The sequence below is a fragment of the Protopterus annectens genome, chromosome 6.part0, assembly GCF_019279795.1.
Source record: "Protopterus annectens isolate FY-2018-M chromosome 6.part0, PAN1.0, whole genome shotgun sequence".
Taxonomy (NCBI): domain Eukaryota; kingdom Metazoa; phylum Chordata; order Ceratodontiformes; family Protopteridae; genus Protopterus; species Protopterus annectens.
The window spans coordinates 1,912,779,057-1,912,806,384 of record NC_056737.1 but is presented as its reverse complement, the minus strand read 5'-3'; the positions used below and the strand labels follow the sequence as shown (position 1 = coordinate 1,912,806,384).

Sequence of the window (27,328 nt, the reverse complement as noted above, 5' to 3'; positions counted from 1 at the left end):
CCTGAAGACATCATTTACTGGATCTCACACAAATAATGCCAATGAAACAGTCATCCCAGATGATGTCCATATCAACTGGACTACTTTCACTTCTAACTATCCTTCTTCTAGCATCAACCTTCATGGCTTCAAAAGGTTTATTATTTCTCCTACTGCTACAACAAATCCCAGGACACTAGTCCCATTCTTGACTAGATTCTGGTCTCTGATCCTTGCAATTATACTGCTCCAGGGACCCTTACGGAATCCTTTAGTGATCATTGCCCTATATATGCTTTTAGATGTGTTACTCACCATGCCAAACAACAAGTATACAAAAATACTCATAATCTCTTAAATTTTAACCCTAAATCATTTAAACAGCACTAAACTCAATTAACTGGACTATTCTAAATATGAAAGCGTAGGTGCAACAAAACAACTGAAGCAATAAAAAAATGCACCAATGCAAGAATACTGTGTAAGAACACCAGAACATGAGATGTAAAATCCACCAGCTTATTAAGTAATCCAAACACAGCTGTCAGAAAAAATAGTCAGCTGAAGCTTAACATGCTTAAATGAAGGAGGAACTATCCCAGAGATTTGATGATAACGTAGTTCTGAGGAAGTTGTGTTTTCTATCACATTTGGGGTGAAAGGCATGTTAAGCTTCAACTGACTATTTTACACCAAGGAATATACTTAACCCTCACACTAAAACCACTTGCCACTTTCTTCAGAAAAATATTATCCAAACTTAACCATGCTTACCAACTGCAGATAACCCTTCTGCAGAATACCTCATAATTGCTGCTAATGCCATTGCATATCCAGTCTTCATCCTTATAAACAGATCAATGCAGGAATTCTACATTTCTACCATCTGGAGAAAATGGCATATCATCCCTCTCCACAAAGGTGGAATTTCTACAGAGATATCTAATTTTAGATCCATTTCAGATCCATTGCCGTCTTATTCCCCACTCTCAAAAATATTGGAAAAATGGGACCAGAAATAACTACTCCAGCATCTCGTAAGGAACAATTACTGACCCTCAACATGGTTTTATACCTTTCCATAGCATGTCTACTGCCCTCCAACTTTTATAGATAACATAAATAAAGCCATGGATAGAGGTAAATATGTATCTCCCTTATTCCTAGACACGGCAAAAGCTTTTGACACTGTGTTTCATAAAAAACAAAACTCCTATTACAACTGCCCACAATGGGTATCTCATGACCTACTTTTCAAAATAAAATATTCTTGACTTTTAAGAACTTTCCTTATTTGTGTAAAAAGTTCCAGTGAGCTACACTATCCATAGTAGGGGTTCATTAGCACAATGCATATAGTTTACCATGTTACTATGTGCATATTTTAGCTGTACTACAGTAGCAAAACTGCTAGGGATTACAATAGATAGCAACCTCAAATATGACCTCCACATGCAGAGCAATATAAAAAAAAACTGACAAAAAATTAGGAATGCTATACAGACTGCATTCACCAGAGTCACTCTTGCCACTACATACCTAGTCCCCTTTCTATTATATGGTTCTCCCATCTTGAATAACCTCTACCATAAAATCTAAACTAGAACAGTGTTGCAACAAAGTAGCTAGATTTTCAGTTCATACAAATCACAGAACACATCACTATTCTATGCTAAAAACTCTAAACTGGCTTGAATTGTACCACCAACTAAATTTTACCCAACTTCTCTTAACACATTAAATTATATTTAATCCTACCTCTTGCCCAGATATAAGTACAGCTCTTCACTAGTACCTCCCAGATCATCATCTTCAAACTTCTGACAAAAATCCTTTTGACATATATAAGCCTTACAAAAACTATAGTCAAAGTCTATACTAACACTGTGCAGCAGACGTCTGGAATACCATCCCTGCACCAGGGCAATATATAACATTCATTTATTTAAGCTGTATCTAAAAGAATTCCTCTCTGACTTCTAGCTTGCACTTACTGCTCTCCTGGATAACATTACAGCTCATTCTCCATTAATACTTCTATACATCCTATATCTTCTTTTCCTTGTTCTTATTTATCTTACCTTTATTTCCCTTACTCTTAATCTTACTTTTACTCATTATTTCTCCTGTCTCCCATATGTACTCCACGTATTACCTCTAAACATTTTTTCTCACCCTGCCCTGTCTTCCTCTCCTCTTTCTTATCTAATCTTTGAATTATCCATTCTGACATTTGCTTTGAGTGGATAATAAACTCTCACACTTATAACGTGTCAACATGTTTCAATGCTACAAGATATATTTATCTTATTTTAATGATGGCATTTGTGCATTATTCTACATGTCATATGTATATTAATATTTGCATTAATATGTGTAGTTACAGTATATTGTAATATGATGCATTTTCACCTACATATGTATTATTTTCTGTTTTTTATTTGTGGAGCTTTTCTTCCAGAGCCTCCACTGAAAACAGATAAAATTATCCAGTCGGACTTTCCCTATAAACAAATGTCAATAAATAAGTATAAACTTTTGAAAACTTTTAAGATTGGCACCAATTAAATAAATTACTCCCCTTTGATGACTGCTTGAAAACCATTCACTATGCATTTGAATGCACTAACTTGATAGCTTGTATTCCCTTCTTTCTCCAAAATAGGCAAGTTAACTGCTTGAATTCCCATACTTACCTCATACTAATTAATCTTAGACTGCATGAGGATATTCAGCTTTGGGGATAGCCCATTAAACCAGAAAAGATTAAGACATAGTTTTAATCTAAGAGATACCGATACAGCAAGGGTGAAGTAATCGCTACAGCTATTCATGGAAACTATGATGGGCTTAACTATGAAGTCTGATCTGCCAAGGTGGATTGTTTGGTGGACTGTTGTTAGAGGGGGGTGATTCATCTGTGGGAGAGGATATTTCCACTATTTATAACATATTATTGAGTAAGCGGGGGAAGATGTTGGAAAAAAGATTTAGAAATAGCTATCCCATTGGAAGCTTGTTCTAGCATTATTTAATATTCCAGGTATGCTACCAGATTCTGCAAATATAGAAGCTTTGGCTGACAATGTTTTTTTAAAATTCTGACTAAGTTATCATGTATGTTCTCTTTAGATTCATCTGGATGCCGGAGGTGTGATGGGGCTGAAATTGGGATTTGGGAACATTTGTTTTGTGAATGCCCAGAACGTTTACCCTTGATTCACAGACTGCAGCTTCTCTGTCATGTGTTATTGCCTAATGAAATCACTTTAGGTCTACCCTTGTTTCTCATTAGTTTTAGCCAAAGGTTGAATCTTTAGGGTAATGACTTTAACTTGCTCCAGTTGTTGATTATCTAAGAAAGTTATAACCAAATCTTGGAAAGTAGGAGCCCACATAGGGTGAAAGACTTTGGACTCCTTATGAAAGAGATCTAGATAGTTGAGACCTCAACAAAAATCATTAGGATCAATCATCAAAAGTTGGACATATGTTCCATTTGGAATTCAAGTCAAATGTTTGACAAATGGTCTGTTTTGAATTCATGATTTGGGGAATTATATCAAGGGTCCTAGAATTATCAACTGGAAAATATATTTTGTCAGCATCATATACATTAAGACCTTGTAATCCTAGCAAGCACTCTGTATGTATTTAGTGTGGAAAAGTTTGTTATACTAGATTGTGGTTTAATCAATTAAATGTTTTGTGTTAGTGCTATACCCTTGTTAATTTTGGTTTACTAGATTTGTTGGATATTTTGATACTATTACTAATAAATCACTGAAGAAAAAAATTATCAAGTCTACTTTATTTTTGCATTTTAAGTCAGGAATTTCACTTTAGTTGCTAAGTATATGCATGGTAAAAAAATCTTATATAATTTTCCTTCTACTTGTATAACATGTATTGGTCTCCTCTCATAAGACTTTCTATAGGTTCTAGGCAGGGGTGTCTTATGTCAGCCTTTATCATTGTACCATCTCTCAAGCTTTCTTTAATAGAATTCTACAGGACTGATTAATAACTGGAATAACAGTTGCAATTTCAGATATTTATTTTATTTATTTATTTTACATTTGTTGACTGGGCTAGTCTAGCTGGATACATGTCCATTTTCAGTAGAGGCCCAGGGAGATAAGCTCCAAGCAAATAAAAAGAGAAAATACAATACTTAAACAATACTATACATACATTTAGACCATTTTTTTAAATTGCAATACATTGGAGATTTAAACTTATATGGGAAGAAAAAATTTAATTTAAGTAGAGTTGTATAGAGTCAAAGCATAGTTTAAGATATAACAATTTTAGATACACACAAGGTCTGAAGATGATAATATTTAGGCCAAAGAAAGAGAGATGGAGGCATGAGAAGATTATGGAAGAAAAAGAATAGGAAAAAAATACACTGGCTAGTATATGTTTGGTTTGCATAGAAAATTGTTGTAGAGGGCACATGGTACAGGAATAAGGGTTGAAAACAAGATGAGAGGAATAAGGAGAGGAAGTAGGATTCAGTATGGTTTAGAGCAGGGACAAAGCCAGAGAATTTTCAGATGTTCTTTGAGGTTTTTTTTGAAAAGAGATGTAGATGAGAGAGATGTGAGTGTTCTAGGGAGCTGGTTCCAGATTTTGCCCACATTAGTAAAAAGTGAGTCGCCTGCTTTGTTATTAGATTTAACATTGGAAATGAGTAACTTATTAGCTGAGCGAAGTGTTTCCAGATTTTTATAAGGGGAGATCAGGTTAGTAAGGATAGGGGTATTATTTGGGTGGTAAAGAATTTTTTGTATGATCACTAGTTGATTATACAGAAGATGGTTTTGAAGTTCGGACCATCCAAGCTGTTTAAGATTAAGACAGTGATGGGTTCTGAAAGGAGTGCCTGTGGCAAATCTGGCTATGTTGTTATAATTGGTTTCAAGCTTGCTTAGATTGCGCCTTGATAGATTGGTGTATATAGCGGAAGCATAGAATAGGGTGGAACCGAGGTGTGTCTGGGCAATGAAGGTTCTAGCTTGTGGAGTGAGGAAGGGTTTGATTCTATACAGGGAGCCTAGTTTTTTATTAACAGATTGAATAGTATTGTTGATATGGTCATCGAAGTTGAGTTTGTTATCTATGGTAATGCCCAGGAGATGTGTAGTAGTATCAGGGGAAATAGTAGTTCCATTAATTAATTAAGTAATTATGAATTATCACTGTTACTTCATTCACTGATAATATTCTGTTATATTTTCAGAACCTATTAACATGCATCTAACATCTATTTCAAGCAGGAGATGAATACAGTAAACCTTTAAACTAGAAACTGAAAGTCAGCAAATTAAAGCTTTTCCCTCTAAATGAGATGAAGAAGATACTCATCTAATCATTGTCAAATAAAACCAGCTTTTTTGCTTAATAAACTTAAATAGACTGGTGCTAAACATAAATCTGATATGAGTATTTTCATTTTGGCAAATCTTAATCTGGTATTTAAAAAAATGAAGGCTGATGTTGAAAGTTGAAATAAATGTAAGTATTATTCTTTTGCAGGACAACCATCATCAAAATGAATGTTTTTCTCTGGATATTTTTTGTTTTTGTCACAATGCCAATTCATGCATTCCAAATGAACTCTTTAAATCCATAAATAAATCAACTTCTAACTTCATCTGGGGTGATATGAATCACAAGGTTAGTTTAAATAATTCCTCTAAGCCCAAGCCAAAGGGTCAGAGGCTGAAAATACCAAACATTTTACTTTTCTTATACCAAGTCAAGAATGCTTAAACTGTTTAATACAGCAGAAGTTTTATTTCTGGATCCCATGATAAGCTCTTCTGGATTCTTGTTTTTAGGTTACGTATTAAGAATTTGGGTATTTTACCCATAACCATTCCCTTTGCTGATAAACCTTCAACCATTTTCTTTAGACTCCCTTCAATTGTCAAATTCTTAATTTTAGATACCAACATCTAATGAAAATTGAGGGTTAGTTGAAGTATTTATGTTGCTTTCAATTCATATACATAATCAAAAAATGACCTTCAGCAGTGATTCAGTCAGCTTACTAAATTTTCTAATGATAAAAAATGAAAGTTTGCATCATATGTTTTTAGTATATATATATATATATATATATATATATATATATATATATATATATATATATATATCCCTATGTGAAATTACTCTCTGGAACCTTAAGACCAATAACACTCCAGTTTTCAGTCTTGTAAGAACTGCGGTTGTACATTTTTTTCAAGTGTTATTGAAAAAAATTGATTCATCAAAGTGTTGTATATGCACAGTCCATTTTATTGCCATTTCTATATTTTCTGGTCATGGAATACTATTCAACTTGTATGGCTTATGTCTAGCAGAAAATTACAGATATTGTATAAAAGTAAAGTTGTCTTTTTTTATAGAAACAGCATGAAACTTTTAGAAATAGTATGTGATACAAAGCCTGCAAAGTATTCAGAAAAAAATATGCAGCAAACAAACAAGTGCGATTAACCTAGCAAAAATGTGTTTGTAAGACAACAAGATATATTGTGGGTTTAAAACATCAGTAACAAATTGCTATGATAATGGAGACTTGCTGAAAAATAGAGGCTTGCTAAAATAGCATAATAAGCTAAATACATACAAAAACTTAATTGTCAGAATGGCTTTACCAAAGGAAAATGGCTAACAGTGCAGAAAATGTTTTCTTGTCACAAGAGTACACCTTGGTCTTTTTAAAAACTGATAAGAAAACAAAACAATGGTAAAGGGACAAAAACTGGCTTGGTCCACAGTAAAACCACAATATACCAAAAATGTTTTAAATAGATTAAAACTTATACTATATAAAAGTGACTCTGAAAACAACTGCTTGGGAGGACATTTGATCATGATCCAAGAGTTATTTAAAAAAGTGCAGAGAATCTGTCAGTAATCCATGTTATACAAAATGTTAATATCCCGACAGTAGTGTTTGTCAGTTGTATTAATAAATATTATATTAAGTACAAATACAGTTGTACAGTGTCTTGGTCTGTTGTTTGCTATTTTAACAAGACCACTATAATAGGGATGGATATTATGAACAATTTGGAAATAGTGATAGGTTTTTCTAACTGCATTTTGTGGAAAACAAAAGACAGAAACAAAGTGGTCAGTGACTGTAAGTGTATGAGAGTACCGGTTAACTTGATAAAGAGTAAAAAACCAGGGTGATGCTCCTGACAAATGAAAAGAAGGATATATGGAACACTATAAAGCAAGCATTTCAAACCATATGGGCAAAATCAAAAACAGATTGTAAAACATTGAAAGTACCAGTCATGATAAAAAGCTTGAGGGACTTCATCTCTCCTTTCCAAAAGCAGTATCCAATTCCTGCTGAAGCAGCAGCCAATATGAAAAACAAAATAATTTTAAAATGGAAAGAGGCAGGCAGGCATAATCCAAAAGGGACATAGTCCAACAAATTCACCAATTTGGCCAGTTAAAACAAAAAGACAAAAGTTACTGATCTCTAAAAGGTAAATCAGTACACACAACCAAGAGTGCATCTGATACTGGGAGTCCCAGAATTAGCAGTTCAAATAAAACCAAAAAGTCAGTGGTTCACCATGATAGACCTGGCAAATAAATTTTTCACAGTACAATTTCAGAAAGGCCATTGTTCATGGTTTGTTTATACTTATAAACAACAATGTGTCATGACTAAATTTCCACAGGGTTTTCAAAACAGCCCAGTAATTTTCCATCAGATTGTGGGGACAATTTTATAAGATATGAGCAAGAATGACAGGGCTATACATTAAATTGATAATATTTTGCTACAGTCAGAGATGGTAACACATACAACAGCTAAAAAAAAGTTCTAAAGGAACTGCAAGAGGCAGATTTTAAAGTAAACAATGACAAAATCATTTAATGTCACAAAAAGTCAAGTTTCAAGAAACTATTATCAGACCAACAGGGAAGGCTCATTGTAAAGAAAGGGTGCAAGAAATTCTGAAGCTGCCAAAAGCTTTAATAATTTCAGATTTACACAAATTCATGCAAATCATAAACTACAACAGGAAATTTACAGAGGATTATGCATGGCTGCTACTCCCCTTTATAAAATACTGTCAAAACAAAAAAATAAACTGACTCTAAAGTGGAGTTGCATTGAAAAAAAGGGACTAAGAATGTTAAAGTATAAGCTAACACAGGTAACAAAGCTGATAGGTCTTACCAATAAATTTGCTTTTACTTTGCAAGCAGCAAGAAAGAGACGCTTTCAGTAGTGCTATTGCAGTTATGGCCTCATGGAATATCTCCAGTAATAGATAGATGGTTGAGACCCATTACATTATGCAGCTGAAAATTTACTCTGGTGGAAAAAGACCATCATCCCTGCATTCAGCAGCTTTGGGCTATATACTGGAAAATAAATCAAGCAGAATACTTGACAATATTTTCAAGGGTCATACTGCAAACTCTGCATCAGACAATAAAAACTCTCTTAAGTAACAGCAAGATGAACAAAATCATTGAGGGTGTTAGATTGTTTATTCAAAATGGCTGGCTACATTCAGTACAAGAGATGTACACATAGAGACAGGGGGCAAGTATTACCTATCCAACTTTATTAGATACAAAAAAGCAACATGACTGCATGGCAAATCTAAAAAGCCAAATAAGTCACCATTAAAAGCAGATCATGACCACCACATTCTGACTGTGTATGTGGATGGTGCTCGTTTCTAAAAAAATGAAAAATATTATACTGGATTTGCAGTAGTGACTCTAAAAAAGAAACACAAATCAATTCTAGTCAAATTACCAGGATACATGTCAGCACAGAGGGCAAAACTAAAAGCTGTAAAGTATGTTTTGCAGCATTTCCATCTGGTAAATATTTACAGTGTCAGTGCCTATGTGGTAAAATCATTGAGACTACATATGGTAACATGAGCAAATAAAATCATTAATAGTGCAGAAAAACCTTTAAAACACACTCCTGTTTTACAGGACATATGAAAATTGATACAAAAAAATTAATTACAAAGACAATTCAGTATTTTAAAACTGAGACCCCATCAAAAGACAAACAACAAAGATGCAAGAGGAAATGCTTTGGCTAATGCCAAAGAAAAAAAAGCCACTAAAAAGAGCCTTTATACACTAAAAAATATATGTGGATTAAAAAAATCAAAAACAAACAAAAAATAAAATAAAATAAAATATAAAACAATGTAAGTTAAAAAAACAATGGAGTAGACAAACATTTCTACATTTTTCATACACAAAATTGGCTACGATTACTGTACATTCCTTATCAACTAGCAAAACAACTAGTGAGGTTTAATCATCAAATTTTGGGACATATAAAAAAAAAACTATGGCCAGTAGTAAAAAAAAGTATTAAAATCCAAATCTAAACAAACTGTGTAAAGTAGTACAGAATAAATGCCTAATATGTCTTCAGACAAATGCAAAATGTAAAAAGCCACAATTTCACAAAATACCTGCAGCAGATAAACCATGGTATTAAATACAATTTGACTATAAAGGACCTCTGCCTCCAGCAAAGGGCAAATATCACTATTTATTAATAGCAATAAGTATATTTTCAAAATGGCTAGAGGAATTCCGATAAAAGAATGACAGCCAAAATAACAGCAACAGCACTATAAAAAAAACATATTTTGTCAGTAAAAGTGGCCCAGGGTAACAAAATCAGACAGTAGGCCACAATTTGTCAGTAAGATAATAAAAAATGATGTGACGTTAAACATTCAACAAAAAAATCCATATACCATACTAACATCCACAATCAAATGAAATAAATTAAAAAAATAAACAAAACATGAAAGAACAGGTTAGAAAATGTGCATTAAAAATGATTTGGTAAAACATTTACATAACATTCTAACAGAAATCAAATCAACGCCCAATAGCAAAATGGGCATATCCCCATTCGAGGTGATGGCAGGCAAAAAGATGCCCATGCAGTTCCCTTTTAATCCAGAGGTCTGGAGAAAAAAGCCACTATCAGAGCAAGGAAAGCATCAACAATAAAACAAAATGCTGTAAAGATATGCTAAGGCATAGCCAAAAAACAAGCATTCCATTTTTAAAAAGGTTACAATATTGCCCAAAAAATCAAATTAAAAGCAAAGTCATAATAAAAAAAAAATCAGTAAAACTGGTCCATGGAACATTGACTGACAAGGACTTTTTAAAGTTAAAAACAATTAATTAGACTTTTGGTCCCAAAAGTAAAAAATGTAAAAAAAAAAAAAAATACAAATGTGCTGGTACATAAAAATCAGTGCAAAATAATAAAACAAACAAACAAAAAAAAACAAAAACAAAAAAAAAATAAATAAATAAACAGAGTAAGGCAGATAAATAATAATGTATTTATCTGTTTTATAGATGCAGATTTACTGGTTTAAAAAATAAAAAAATGTCAAAACACTCTTGTTAATTACCCCCCCAAAACACATAAAAAATTAATACAGTTAGTTATAATAATGTATGTAACAGGTTTGGTACAAAAATCAATGCAAAATAATAAAACAAACAAACAAAAAAAAACAAAAACAAAAAATAAATAAATAAATAAACAGAGTAAGGCAGATAAATAATAATGTATTTATCTGTTTTATAGATGCAGATTTACTGGTTTAAAAAACATAAAATGTCAACATACTCTTGTTAATTACCCCCCCCCCAAAACACATAAAAAATTAATACAGTTAGTTATAATAATGTATGTAACAGGTTTGGTACAAGGGATGATAATACAGTAAATATTAAAAAAATACTCAAAATAAATACCCAATTGTAATATGTTTATAGTGATGCAAATGGCATATGCAAAAATAAATAATGCAAGCAAGTGTTGGGTATGCACACCACTACCTATGACAAAGAATAAAGTAGTCCTTACAACAGTCCCTATGATATTAAAAAAAAATACAAATTCTTAACAGGAGTAGGTTTTGTATAAAAAACAGATAATGCAAAAGTTCCAACATTACAAATAGGGACAGTTCAAAAAAAAAAAACATATGCATACAACTAACAGAGACAAAAGTGGTAAAAATTGTTTTAATAAAAACATGACATGAAACAAAAATTAGAAAAGGTGGACAGACTGAAGGGATTGACATCCAAAAATAACATTAAGAGTCTGATACAAGCTGTACAATATAAAATTATAAAAAAATACAGGTAATGATGAAAAAAATGCAAATACATGGGTCTTTTCAAACAATTTTAATGTAAAACAAGACAATCCAACAGGTATAGTATGTAAATAAAATGCTACATTTGTAACATAAAAGTATATAAATGGCTTCCCACAAAATGGGCAGAAGCCTGTTATGTAAAATATGTAATACCAGTAATACAATTTAATAATAAATTACCCACAGGCAAAATTAAAGAAAAATGTGAAAAAAAAGTAAAAAACAACATCGGCAATTTAAATAAATCACAAATCTATAATCATGACATAAATCCTGCAGAAAAAGGTTTAAAACATATACATTTAAAAAATAATGTTATAGCAGGAACAAGACTATTACCAGCATACGGGGCTGTAAAAAGCATATAAAAGTTAAAAACTCAGAAGCTGCTAAAAGTATTAGCCAGTGCTAAGTATGGGGTCATACCATACATATTAGCAAAAATAACTGCTATGAGGACAATGGTTCTACAAAATAAAATGGCACTTAATTTCTTACTTGCTTCCCAAAAAGGTATGCATGCCCTAATAGGCAAACAATGCTGTACATATATTCCAGACAAATCAAAATTCATAGAAAAACATTTAAATAAAATAGCTAAAATATCAGTAAAATGCAAACAGACCTAAAATAATAACTAAAGTGACTGGCTAACTAAATTGGTTTCTGGGTGGTAAAAACACATCACAGATTTAATAGCATTTGCAGCAATTATGTTTTTGCTTGTGATAACATGTATTTGCATTATAATCTGTATCAATAAAACTGTTAACCAGATTTATATTGTAATAAAAAATCACATAAACAATAAAAAATGCCTTTGTTGTAAAAATTCTAATTTTTTATTTTCAAAATAAAAGGGGAAATTGATAGATATTGTATGAAAGTAAAGATTAAAACTTAGACTGAATAAACGTGACAGAAAATTGGTTGGGAGGACATTTGATCATGAACATAGAGTCATTTAAAAAAGTGCAGTGTATCTGTTAGTAATCCATGTTATAAAAAATGTTAATATCTTGACAGCAGTGCTTGGCCGGTTGTATTAATAAATATTATATTAAGTATGAATACAGTTGCACAGTGTCTTGGTCTGTTGCTTACTATTTTAACAGAAACATTCAAATGGTATAAGGGCTGACAAGGTAAATATGAATGGAACTGTTTTATTCTTGGTATCCCAATGTCACATATTCTGCAGGATAATAATATGGCAATAGACTTAGTCTTCTCTTGGGGAAAAACATTGTGACTAAACACAGAGCTAAATGAAAAGATGTTTCATTGAGGTTAAGGCACTCTTTTGCAAAATCTTTCTTGTTTTCATGGAAATTCTCACATATGTTTCCCCAGTTATGGTCTAAAATTACCTTAGTTTTTTTACACTTAGCACTGAAATTTTATACTCCTGTTTACATTTGCTCATTATCACTCATGATGCCTTAACTATTACATCACCATAGTAGGCCTTTATATTCCCGTACAAGTTACCAGTGTCATATTTAAAAAATGTAAGAAGTATCTGATATTTTATGTACTACATATTTATGGTCATAAAATTGACTCCTTATATAGAATATTGGTGGTAATGTTCATGTCCATGTCCATGTTCAGTTCTGATATTATACCTTAAGTCTTACCTTTTGCTTTTCCATTGTTTGGAGGTCTGGGTTTGGTCATGCACTGCTGTGTCTGAAATTGTTGAATAACTCTGTAGTTACTAAAAAAATAGTGTTTTTATAATGGATGGTAATTTATCATGTACTCAAGTTGCCCTTTTTTTTTTTTTTTTTTTTTTTACAAAACAACACTGTGATGTTTGCATATTATATGAAATTTCTTTCAGGACAAGCCTCTACTATTCTGGTAAGTATCATGGGATCATTCATTTTACCTAAGGTACCAACATCTCAGGTAGATGGGCCTTGTTCAAAAGGATGGCAAAGCAAGAGTGCAGAACACTCCCTCATGTTGCACTGCATTATCAGATTCTGAATCCAAGTGTCTACTGAGGGGGCAGAAATTACAGCTTTCTAACCCCCCAGCATCAAAGATGAATGTGCTACTTGCTCAGCCGCTGACACTGTTACTTCATTGTACTGTATCAACATCCACCTTCATTTTATCATTTTGTTACTTGCTGAACTACTGTGTACCTTATATTTTTTAAGTGTCACTGATCCTGCTTCCCTCCACACCACTTCCTGATGGTCCACCACTTCCTTTTTCATCTATCAGTGATAAAGGAAAGTGTTGTTTTATGCTAAATGTGATGATGTAAGATATTGCCAGCTATGTCATTCATATATCAAACTGATTTGTACAGATATTTGTGTTAAAAATGTATTTGTAAAGCTGCTTGTGATAAAATGTACTAACAGTGTTCCCTGCTGGATAGAAAAACAAGCATGCATACATTATTGTAACTGTTTAAATGTATATGTTTTAACAGAGGATACTGGAAGAGAAGAGGTTAATTTCAAACTTTGAAAATAGTTTGAAATTAAATTACTGGTCTTAGGACATAAAAATGTATCTTACAGTTCTCAATGCAGCCAGAGACAAAAAGTCTGTACTATGGAGCTTCCTGCATTATCTTTGAGGTGAACTAATTGCTACTCTGGAATGGTGAAGGTTTGAAATTTGTTTATGACTTCCAGGAGCTGCAGCAAATCTTAGCAAGGTTCTGTGTGTGTGTGTGTGTGTGTGTGTGTGTGTGTGTGTGTGTGTGTGTGTGTGTGTGAGACTGAAGTCTCATAGCACTCTGTTTTTCTACCCTAACAAAGAAGGATCTCTCACCTACTTCATCTTGCCTTGCTCTAGTAAGTAACCAGGGAATAATAATTCTTTAGATCAGTCAGGAAAATAGAGTGAGATTAGTTAATTATTGTTCTTCTGTAACTGTGTGAACTTGTCCACCAGTGTTATTTTTAATATTTCGTGTGACTGAAACTCTGGTGTCTATTGTAAACAGATATTTAGTATTTTCATGTTCTTTTATTATTTATTAGTAAGTATATTTAAATTGTCATTGTGGCTGGCCCTTTAGATATTATTTTAACCTTTGAGAGTTCTTATATTTATTTGGTGGCACTGCGGCCACTCCTGAAAGCCTTGCTGCTTGGTCAACATTACCATTTGTATTAATATTAATTTCACTCAGTATAATTGGGTACCCTTGTAAGTGCCTTGGAGTAGCTGGCTTTGGAGTGTGTGGTGCTGGTGTAACTACCTTATAGTCTGGGCAGAAGGGGGCATAGCTAGTAAATATATGCCATCTTTTTCAAGGGTTTTGTGTATGTGTGTCTGTGTGTGTGTGTGTGTGTGTGTGTGTGTGTGTGTGTGTGTGTGTGCATGTGTGTGTGCATGTGCGTGTGCGTGTGTGTGTGTGTCTGTGTGTGTGTGTGTGTGTGTGTGTGTGTGTGTGTGTGTGTGTGTGTGTGTGAAGATCAAATCTCAAAGAGTGTGTGTGTGTCAGCTGCTTGGAGATGGGGCATGAAGCACTGGTTTCACAGAGAGAGTGGTGGAGAACTTGGCTTGGACACTCAGCTGAGGTCTCACCTCTATAGCTATGCCATTAGGGAGTCTGATTGATGACCTGGAGGGAGATAGATAAAGAAACCAAGACCCTGGACTGAGTGTGTTCCCTGTGTGCTCTTAAGGGAAATTGTGATTGATGCACAGAGCTGCTTTTGGTAATACTGAGTGTATCCATTATTGTTCCAAGTGAATGTCCCTCTCCAGTGCCAGTGGTGAGGATTCAAGCTCCTTGATTACTGGCCGAGAGAGATGACATTGCACTAACCATAAGATGTCATGGTATTTAACAATTTCTTTCTCTGTCTCCTTTATAAACAGTTTCAGTGTGCAGGTGATTGTTTGTTGTTACCATTTATGCAGTTCTTTTAAGCAAAAATCAGCTACATAAATAAGAATAATACATAGAAAGAAAAGTGGATTATCTATGCAATATAATATTAAAATGATGCTGGATCCTGAAATACATTTTACAAATAAAGAGCACATGCTTTCCATAGAAATTCAATATTCTTAGTGTACATGAGGAGAGAAGTAAAGGCTTATAAAAGAAAATGATCATTATGCCTCCCTATTGAAATGCCAGCACTCAAAATGCCTAGTGCTGACATATCAAAAAAAAAAAGTTCAAAATTCTGGAGAAAAGTGAATATCGAACATTACTCTTCTTCTTTAAACATATAAACAAAAATTAACTTGAAAAGTTAAAACCACGAACAAAACAAGAAAGTGAGTTCAACAAACCACAGAAGCCAAAGTGGAATCCAAAAATAGCTTTACTGCAAACTTGTTAGCGCTTTCGTGTAGTAGTATCCAAACACTTCTTCAGACAAGCTTTAACATTTACAACCACAGTATAAATATACATCTCCATTAACACATTTATTCAATTAATTAGAAAAACAATTAAACAAATTTTTCAATTATTCAATTACTTATTTCCTGCCCTAGTTAAAAACAATACTATATTCAAGATACAATTTTTAAAAACAAGTGTTATACAAGTTTGCAGTAAAGCTATTTTTGGATTCCACTTTGGCTTCTGTGGTTTGTTGAACTCACTTTCTTGTTTTCTTCTTTAAACATGTTTTTTCAGGGGAGACAAGCCTCCCTGCACTTCCAGTGTGGAGGGGAGAGCCCCCATTCCTTCTGAACTTATATACTAACTCCTAGATCATTATGTGTCAGAGAAAAGGGAATATTCCAGGAAATGGATATCTCAAACTTAATAAATGTAAGCCATTTTGTTTCGGCCATTCAGCCCATCTTTTGGGACTTGCTCTAGCAGGTCTTGGCATTTCAAATGGTCACCAGTCATTAACAGCAAGTTTTTTAACAAAGTAAAGAAATCAGAATTCAACATCAAAAATACCCTAAATGCCAGAAGAAATATATCTACCAGTATATCTTGAGATGACTATTTTGAGATATGAAGTATACCATATGTAACAAACTGTGAAATGTATTATATGCTATTGTACTGCTTGTGTTACCATTTATTATAAATGCTACCCTTTAATGAATGAGATAATAAGCAGATTAATGTACCATGCATTCTCTGATATTATCTTACCTCCTTAAATTATGAATTTTTTATCTTAACTGAAACAGTCACATTTTCCTTTACACTATGTTCAGATAGAAATTCTCCATTGAGAGATGAAAAAGTGTAGCCCTATAGCCTAATTTACTTAAATTAAAATAAATAAAAATAAATCAAATATTTTGATAATAAATGATTCTTACTTTTTCTTCTAGAGATCTACCTGCAGAGCTCTTTCAAGCACTTGATTAGCATACCTCCTACAGCAAGGTAAGAAATAAAACACTCTATCATGGTACCTAGCTGTTGGAACTAAATGTACACAAAATCTATTTGGTTCAAATGGAATGCACAGTATTTTATCATTTAATGGCAGTAAATGAATGTGGCTGTTTTAATTGCTCATTTATTTGTATTTTGCCATGATAGTTTTGGTAATTGTTTTAGGTAGTTAATTGTTACAGTTGTTTAACTATATGCGTTTTGATGGCATGCTTTATCCCAGAACAGCCTTTAAATCCACACCACTGACACCAGTGCATATGTGATTGGTGACAGGCCTTAAGAATGTTAAACAAATGTGCACTCTACCTCAGGTTAAGACCAGCACCCGCAACATCTACATAAGCATTACAATGAGCAACTGCAGAGCAGAGTTATAATTACTGTCTTCCCAGGACTTTGTCCACCTTGCTCTCAACCCAATGCCTTCGGTCGTACCTTACAAACAGTAACTGAAACTTAACCACAATAATTTCTGTACATAGCTTTCCATTTCCAGTACCCCTTGTTCTGCCTTTTTGATAGTGTTGCCAAAACCTAGGCCAGTCTAACATACCAAAAAGCAATTGCTACCCACTGTTATAATAAACCAAACATAATATACTTATTTGGTAGCAATAGCCTGCCCTGAGCATTCTGCTGGTCGTTAGTATAGAGGACTAAAGCTCTCACTTGTTAATGAGCTGCTTCCTGTGTCAAGGGTATATGGTTTGAATCTTTCCACCTTCATTTATGTACTGTGTGATTCTCAGAAAGTCACTTAATCATACAGTGCTTTGCGACAACTGGAAATTTGGGTTAGGCTCTTTAATAGTCTCTGGTACTGCATGCCTAGTAACTAACTATAAACTATTCACTTTCTAAAGGTAGAAGCCAATATTTAACAGTACATTAGTTAATTAAACATACATACACTTAAATAAATAAGACACATGCCATGCTATTTTGAAGCTAAGTAATAAAATGCTTTACTTGAAATAAAAAGAATACCTTATAAGACTATATATGCTTTTAATTAATAGTTGCACAAGGATATATAAAACAAATGGTTTCAAACATTAATAAAACACAGAGAAAAACAATAACTTCTGCAAATGTTAGTCAGGAGTAGCACTATCTTAAGGGTTACTGTATTCTGTCTACCTCTGACTTCTTAGGAACATTCAAAAGTTGTAGGAAAAAATCTTACAGAAAATACATTTGAGATAATATGAGCTCATATTCCAAGAAATCCTCTGCACATATTTCAGGAGGCAAAAGTCTAGCTGTTCAGTTCAGAAGCAAGGCATAGACTGACAAATATTACTTTCTAACTATAAACAAGTCCAAAGCTCTGTATTTCCCCCTTCTTTGGTATGTGTGGGGGGCAGCTGGAGTTCAAAAAAGGTGATTCTTATATTAAAATAAAATTCTGCCTCTACAGGGCTTTTTTTGCATCACTTCTAAAATAGAAAACTGAAAATTCTTATTCATTTTTTTTTTTACATTCTGTGCATTGTATATGTTACAAAATCACCAGAAGCATAACACCAGATTACACAGATTTTTGTGGACAAAAGTAATTACATATAAGTTAGCTTAATATACCTCTTCTGTATGCTTTCTTGAGAGACACTTGCAAGCTTCACTCAATCTCTCACATGGGTGTTTTACAAGCATTTGGTAATCTTCTCTAATCACATTTTGCTAATCTGATTATTTACAGTGCAATAAATTAAAATAAAGATTTACAGCAAATATAGCATGTACTTTGGGTTAATAATACCAACTAATCCTCTTATGATGTAATGATTTCTTTCAAACTGTACTTATTTTGCAAACTTCCAATGAGCATAAGCGCATTTTCGGGTTGATTGCACTTTAAACTTCATGATATATGATATAAGGAGATGTTGCATCGGGCTCAGATGTTAAAGCCCTACTCCATACCATATGAAATTACAGCATAGCAGCTATAAACTACCTCTCTTTTCCCTTTCCCAAAAATAGATGAAAGGGGGCAGTATGGTCAGTGAAAACTAAGCAGTACCAACAAATGCATTCTCAATACAAGCAAAATAATTATGTGTTAATTCAAATTTAAATTGACAATAAAAAGAATGACATTTCATGATCAGGGATGCTAATTTTCAATTTTCTGGGAAAAATACTAGTAAATCCCAAATATCAACTGCCCAGGTATTGCAAAAACATCCAGTTTCGCATTTTATTCCACTGACACTCATTCACTAAGTCAGCATTTCCTCTCATATTTAATACTTATAATACTTTCAGCTTAATTTATGTTCTGTACTGCAAGATTTTAAACAGCTATAATTTTGAATCTTTCCAAAAATATTTAAAGCCTTATAACAGTATCAAACCTAATAGTTTATGATTTTTGAAGAGCTAGTACTTTAATAAGGATAAGGATGAAAAGTGCCCAGCTCAAAACTGTATGTGTCAGCTTGTAATTCAATATCCTGCTGATCACTAATAATAAATAAAAGTAAAATTTTTATGTCCTCAAGTCTGCTTGATACTGACAAACTTGAATTACTGCGGGTTTATTATAAGGTGATACACTGGCAACCAGAGTTTGTGCATTAGACTAACTCAAGGAATTTGTCAGGAAAATACGATAACAACTTAATGGTTTCCTTAACAAAATAACAAAAATATCTCAAGTAATGGTGCCAGAATAATATGTGTTAGCACCTGATACATACACAGTTACTACAGGCTGATAATAAAAGGCATGTAAAGTACTTTAACCTACAGAGTATGACTAAGAAACCAGTGGCAGTTCCTGTGTTCACATTGATTCTGTGTGAGAGGCTCGGGGAAGCTCATTAAGAAGGGAACATCCCATGGGGTCTATACACAAAACTAAGAAACCAATGCCATCTGCTATATTCACAATGACTTTGGGTTAGAGATTGAGAGTAGCTCATCAAGAACAGATGGACCATCACATGGGGTCTATACATAAGAGGAGAAGAATGTGAAAAACTGGATTTGGATTTGGTTGTGTACACCTTGGGCATTCACAGTTCTGCATTCAGAGATAGCCTTACAGTGGTGCTTTTGCATGAAGATGTGCAGCACCTGGGTAGACCGTTTCCATGGCAATGCTACATTCCAATGAGGCAGTCCAGGAGACTTTCCTCAGACTTGTCTGCAAAAAAGCATTTACAAAGCAAAAAGATTCAGATACTTGCTCATCTGCATAAATTAGCATGGCCGCTCTTGGACATAAGTGGTAAAGAACACAGCCAAAAAGCCATGTTCATCCATCTTGGTAGAGGTAAGTGCTGAGGAATTTATCAGGTAATGTTAGAGGACACAAGATAAACTCTGAAAACTAATAAAATAAAAAAAGGAACGCACTCCAAAGCGTGAACTGGAACTGCAAACATTTTATTGAGCACTTTCATCAATTTTACTCTTGACTTCTTCATGAGGATGTCAGGAGTGGCAGAGAAGTATGTAAGAGTTATACAGGATATGTACAAGGGTAGTGTGACAGTGGTAAGGTCTGCGGTGGAGTGATGGATGCATTTAAGTTGGAGGTGGGATTACATCAAGGATCAGCTCTGAGCCCTTTCTTATTTGCAGTGGTGATGGACAGGTTGACAAACGAGATCAGACAGGAAGCCCTATGGTCTATGATGTTTGCAGATGACACTGTGATCTGTAGTGAGAGTAGGGACCAGGTTGAGGAGACCCTGGAGAGGTGGAGATATGCTCTAGAGAGGAGAGGAATGAAGGTCAGCAGGACTAAGACAGAATATATGTGGGTGAATGAGAGGGAGGATAGCGGAATGGTGAGGATGCAGGGAGTACAGTTGGCAAAGGTGGATGAGTTTAAGTACTTGGGATCACCAGTTCAGAGTAATGGTGAGTGTGGAAGAGAGCTGAAGAAGAGAGTACAGGGAGGGTGGAATGGGTGGAGAAGAGTGTCAGGAGTGATTTGTGACAGACGGGTATCAGTAAGAGTGAAAGGAAAGATCTACAAGAGGGTTGTGAGAACAGCTATGTTATATGGGTTGGAGACTGTGGCATTGACAAAAAGGCAAGAGTCAGAGCTGGACGTGACAAAGTTAAAGATCTTACGATTTGCACTGGGTGGGAGGAGGATGGACAGGATTAGGAATCAGTATATTAGATGGTCAGCTCCGGTTGGACGGTTTGGAGACAAAGCCAGAGAAGTGAGATTGCATTGGTTTGGACATGTACTGAGGAGGGATGCTGGGTATATTGGGAAAAGGATGCTAAGGCTGGAGCTGCCAGGTAAGAGGAAAAGAGGAAGGCCTAAGATTAGGTTTATGGATGTGGTGAGAGAGGACATGCAGGTGGCAGGTGTGACAGAGCAAGATGCAGAGGACAGGAAGAAATGGAAACAGATGATCCGCTGTGGTAACCCCTAATGGGAACAGCCGAAAGAGAAGAAGACTTCTTCAGAATACAACAATACTACTACTACTATTTCCTTATATAGCTAGGCAAAATCATGTGACAATCAATAAAAACACATTAATAAAATTGTACTCATAAAGTAGCTGTTGATTACCTAACCTTTTGCAACAATCTAATATTGAAGCACTTATTAAAACCAAATGTACAGAAATGTATATATACAAAAAAAATCTGTTGCTAGTACTCTATGCACATAATGAAATTCCACAACATTGCAACAGGATGTTAAAATTTAAAATAATCCCATAACAATCTGTTTACACAGTTGTCTCAATAACTTTGACAGCTTATAATACACACTAAAAATGATAATAATACTAAAATTGTTTTGAAATATGCCCACATATTCAAAGCACATAGGGAATACATTTAGATGTGAAACTCAGCCTTTAATTTTTAGTAACTAGTGAGTGAGACTACATCTTTTAATCCTGGTGGGCTAGTGGCATTCACACTTAATTGTCACATTAGCTCTTTATATTCTAAATACAAGTTAGTAGGACCCCCTCTACTGTTATTTTCAATCTGCCCTATAACCGTGAATCTAATTCCATGGTGAGGAAATTTGTTGACATGTTTTGCTAAAGCGTTATTAAGGTTACCCTTATTTATATCATAAACATGGATGGTGGTAAATGTGTTGCCTAAAGGCATTTTTTGTTTTGCCTATATAATAATTTTCACATTCCTGACATTTAGCAACATAAATGGGTCTATATTGTAAAGTCGAACGCTTACCTTATCGAATCCCTAAATGTCGACCCGTCCTCATAGAACCATGAAAACATCGATCGTCCAGAAGAGCGAAACTGGAAACATTGAATCTTCATGGTTGGCCTTCTGCGGTATAGCTCCGTAAGGTAAGTGTGCGATAGTTACAGACCTTAGAGTTAGGATGCGGGTTATGGTAAGTGCATAGATGGTAATGTATGTTACATTTAGTGTAGGGTTTTGTTAAGTGTATGTCTGTGGATTATTTAGTTTGTTTGGGTTTAGCTTTTTAAGGTAAGTGTGTGATAGTTATGGACCTTAGGGTTAGGGTGCGGGTTAAGTTAAGTGCATACATGGTGGTATATGTAGGATTTAGTGTAGGGTTAGAAGTAGGGTTTAGTTTAGGGTTAGAGGTAGGGTTTTGGTTAGTGTATGTATGTGGTTTATTTAGTTTGTGTAGTTAGTATGTAGCGGGCAGTGGGGTGGGACAAGTATGACAGTTTGACTTTTTGAATTTTGCGGTTTAGGGTGTTCGGTGTTTGTGCGGTTCGATGAGGATGGGTTGACGTTTAGGGATTCGATAAGGTAAACATTCGAGTTTATAATATAGACCCACATAAACTATGTTTTTACTACCACAGTTACTTTTGTGATTTAACCTAATGTTAGGGGGGTGTAAATATATGTTTGCGAGGGACTGCGTGTGAGTGTATATGTGAGTGTGTGTCTGCCTGGGAGGTAGTAGTGTGGGGGGGTTAGTGAGGGGTTAGGCTAGGTGTGTGAATGCGCTCACGTGTGTGTGTGTGTGTGTGTGTGTGTGTGTGTGTGTGTGTGTGTGTGTGTGTGTGTGTGTGTGTGTGTGTGTGTGTGTGTGTGTGTGTTGTGCCATAAAGGCACATAAAAAAATAAAACAATGAAGTGAGAAACTATACCAGGGATACTTTAAACAGAGTGCCCTACAGGAACTTAAGTGATGTCCTATTGTGTATCTTTCTACGTTTCATAGAGGATATGAGACCTCTGTGCCACTGCCAGGGACATGGGAAAGAAAGCTAAGACTTAAAATAAAAAAATGTGAATTAAAAAGGATGGAAAACAGAAATGAAAGCTGCACCCTTTTCACAGGAAACACCAGCACTAGCCCACTGTGCTGACTGTTAAGTTAGAGCCAAAAGGCTTATTCAAACAGATATTAAGGATCTTGAGCATTATTTAATGCCTGCAACAGTGTGTGTGTGTGTGTGTGTGTGTCTGTGTGTGTGTGTGTGTGTGTGTGTGTGTGTGTGTGTGTGTGTGTGTGTGTGTGTGTGTGAGTGTGTGTGTGTGTGCTTTTGAATGCATATATTGTATGTGGAAGACTGAATGATGGGGTGCCTGTGCTAATATGATGCAGCCACTGCCACAATTAACTACTGCAGGAAAGTACTTATCTGCACTCACAGTAGTTCACAGCTAGTCAGAGGTATTCAAATTAGTCAATAACGAGGTCCTTCCTCATTGTGGCTAGTGTGTCTGAATCACAGTTCTTCACATTGAGGAAAAATGGGTGTTTTTACTGCAACCCTTACCATGAGCACCGGGGTTCTTTCTGAATACCTGGGAATGAGATGAATCTTGGACATCCATAGTTATGAAAAATATTTATATTATATGCTGTGAGTTTATTATTATTATATACCTAGTGGCAGTTAGATAGCACTTTATAATATTAGTTTTTTTTAAATTTAAGAGTTATTTAATAATAGTCATGTGCTTTAATTGTGGTTATTTTTATTAATTAATCACATTTTAATTATGTTCATTATTGTTATTGTAAATTAATGTTAAATATGTCTTACTCTTTTACCTAATTAATTATAAATTTGTGATACAGAATTTCAAAAAACAAATTGTGAAAAACATTTTCATGCAGAACTGTGCACTCATATTTCTGGTATAAGGATTTACACACAGCTTTATTGTGACTTGGGTCATGCTATTTGCCTTTGACAGTCCATGATTTTTTTTCTTAATTATTTTTATTAAAAGTGTTAACATCAAAAGAATAATGTATAACATTAGAGTTATAAAAGATTACATGACTAAAAGAACAACAGTAAAAAAATATTAAAAAACAACAAAAACACTTATTTACAAAGGTGTCTCCTATACAACAAAAATTATAAAAAAGCAAACACTGACATTAATTATTTAATTAATTATTAAAGGCTATTTCTCCAGTTATTCTTTAAATTTCAACCAAGCATTGTAGGAATAAGTGACTTGGATGTTCTTGTCTTGATTGTCATAAGTTCAAGTTGACATACATCAGTTGCAAGATTTATGAATTCCTTCATAGTTAGAGTAGAGTCATTATTCCAATTTTTGGTAATAACTTTTCTTGCTATTGTTAAGATACTCATAAAAGAGGGTATTTTGTTCTAGTAACACATGCAGGAATTGGCATGTTAAATAAAATTAGAAATTTAGTTAAAAGAAATATATCATTGAATACAGCCTGTAAAACAGAATTTATATTATCCCAAAATGGTTTGAGCACTACACAGTCAAAAAACATAGGTTGCTTACATCTCCAACATCCTACATCTTTTTTGTACATTAATTCAACACTATGTGGTGTAATGAAAATTCTGTTGAATTTCCAAGAGAATAATCTCCAATTTGGTGAGGGAAGTAGTGTGTTTTGATGATAGAACCATTATTTATTTATTAGCTTCACTTGGAGAATTATTGTTGATAAGTCTAAAATAATCCCAATAACTTTCTCCATAATATTCTTTTGAACTTTTAACCACTTTACATATTTTAGATATAAAATTTTCCCTATTATATTCTGGTGCATCAAGATAATGAAAAGATCAATAAACTTAGGAACTGATTTTCTCACTGTTGGTTGCATTAAATTAATCTTATGTTCAACTAATTGTCTACACTTTTGAATATCTAGCCACATTTCTTTGTTTAAATAAAACTTATTTATAATATAATCTATACTTTGTAGTTTTCCACTATCCAACAGCTGATACCAATATGTCAAACTTTTTTCTTTAAATGTGATCATTGTTGGTAGGTTGAATGTATTAATATTATTTAAAAAAATCCATGCTTTAAATTCATGGTTCATATAAATGAAATTTGCAAAGGTGACTAATATCATGTTTTTATTTTCTGAGAAATAATCTTTTAATAGTCAGTGAAAATTCTCAGTTAGTATTTTAAAATGGTGTGATTTTATCAAATGATTAGATTTTAACCAAATGTTTTCTTGAATCTCTTTCCACTTGGCATTGCAATTATTATTTAACCATAAAGTTATTGTCTTAGTAATTAATGATAAAGAATATATTACTAAATCTGGAATACCAATACTACCCAATGACCAATCTCTACTGTGATGATTTAAAGCCACTCTAGCTTTATTGGGAAACCATAGAAATCATAATATCAAAGAATTAAACTCTTTTATACTGTCTTTTGGGAGAGGAAGAGATAAAGATTGTATTATATGTAAAATCCTAGGAAGAATAATCATTTTAATTAAAGAAAGTCTCTCTTCCATAGTACAAAAATAACTTATTCCATTTATTAAGAAGATGCTTTATAGAATTTAAATTATTATAATTAAGAGTTATATTTTTAATGTTGTCTATTAAAGTTACCTCTAAATAGATATTTTTTATCATCTATGATGTATTTAGAGAATTTCTTGCCTATTTTATAAGTATTATGATTTAGTGATAACATTTTAGTTCTCTTTTCATTGAAACTAAGTCTTGAGTTCTTCTGAAAGGTTTCTATGGTGTGAAATACAACAATAAGAGAAGAATTACAATCATTCAGAGTCAATAGGATATCATCTGCAAATAATAGTATTTTGGTGTTTAAATTATTGTTTATTTGTATGCCTTTGATATCTATAATTGATATTATATAGTTTGCAAATGGTTCCATAATTAAAGTAAAAAGCAATGGTGACAGACAGCCCTGATTAATACCCTTAGAGATTATAACTGACTCAGAAGTATATGAATCTATTTTGATGTAAGCAAAAGAAGTTTCATAGAACAGTTTAATAAGTTGTAAGAAATCATTCAAAAATGACATTCCTCCAACACTGATAATAGGTACTCCCAAATAAATGAGTCAAATGCACTACTAATATCTAAACTTACTAATGTTAGCTTATCTTTTGTGTTATTAGCATAATCTATTATTGTTAATACTATTTTAATATTATCATAGGAATTCCTATTTATTATAAAACCAGTTTGGGTATTGTTTACCAGTATAGAAAGCAATAGTTTTATTCTGCAAACATAAATAGCCATGAATATTTTATAATCTATATTTAATAGTGAGATTGGCCTATATGAAGAGCATTTTGTTGGATCATTGTCAGATTTTAAAACTGGAGAAATAAGAGTGAATATCCAGCATGGTGGCACCTTTGCTATACCTTTAGCTGTTGAAAATACTTTTAGCAATGCACTTAAAGTTTATATAGTTCAGGTATTATACCATAATTTCTAGAATTGGGCTTATCAATTAATTTCATCTGATCTTCTGGTAATTTATTTTTAGTATGTTTTTTTATAAATGTATAACATTCTCTTCTTAACTTTACTCCTCCCACTAAAATTCTCTTTATACCTGCTCTGTTTTACCATTCACTCCTACTACTTCCTACTACACTACTCCTTCTAGCTCTCACACACATATTACAAGAATTAAGCCCCAATCCCTTCCTCCCAAAACAAATTCCTTAACTTGTCCTAGACTTCCTCTACTCAACACTTACTCAGATATATGCCCTAGCCTTTACCACAATAATCCCATTCTCTATGCAAAACACAACATTCTCCCCACCAACCTTACCTTATACTATACCCCCAACATCCATTACCACTTCCTACACCATATACTTTCAAATCTTTCATCCTTTCTTCTCCATATTTCTTATACGCTTTCCATCCTCTCTCACTCTGGTGACATCCACCCTAACCCTGGGCCTGCCACCACTCATTCCAGCCTCTCTAAAACTCCTAAATCTCTTCATCTAATGACCTTAAATTTCCAAAGCATTTGCAATAAAACTACAGACCTGCACACCTGGCTTAGTCAAAATAAAACCAACATCCTCGCTGTGACAGAAATCTGTCTGAAACCCTCTCTTCAGGACTCAGAGATTCTCCCTCCAAATTTTAGCATCATTAGGTCAGACAGACTAAAGCAAAAAGGAGGTGCTATAGCTATTATTTACCCCAAAACCATCAATATATCTCTATTCAAAGACCACATCCCTCAATTCCAAGGTGCTGAGATTCTTATCTCCTTCCTTGATATCAACTGCTCCAAAAAACTCTGCATAACTGTCTTATACATCCCTCCTGGTAATAACATTCCTATTCTGGAAGATATCCTGTCCTGGATTTCTTGTACTATAAAAAACAAAACTATAATCCTGGGTGACATGAATATCGATTGGGACTCTATCTCTTCTAAACAACCATCCTCCAGCATTAACTGATTTCACTTCACCCAACTTATTACTACCCCTGCAAGGTACAATAACAGAGCCAACACTGGA

The 27,328-nt window shown here is 33.8% G+C and overlaps 1 protein-coding gene across 2 annotated transcripts in view; it reads left to right on the top strand.

The window, feature by feature from the left end:
* PRKAG3 (protein kinase AMP-activated non-catalytic subunit gamma 3) overlaps positions 1-27,328 on the top strand; it is a 1,357,042-nt gene that overhangs the window by 862,887 nt on the left and 466,827 nt on the right. For both annotated transcript variants that reach the window (XM_044075227.1, XM_044075226.1), the window contains one exon: positions 16,506-16,560. In XM_044075227.1, the coding sequence (XP_043931162.1) occupies positions 16,506-16,560 (55 nt within the window). The remainder of the gene's footprint in view (positions 1-16,505; positions 16,561-27,328) is intronic.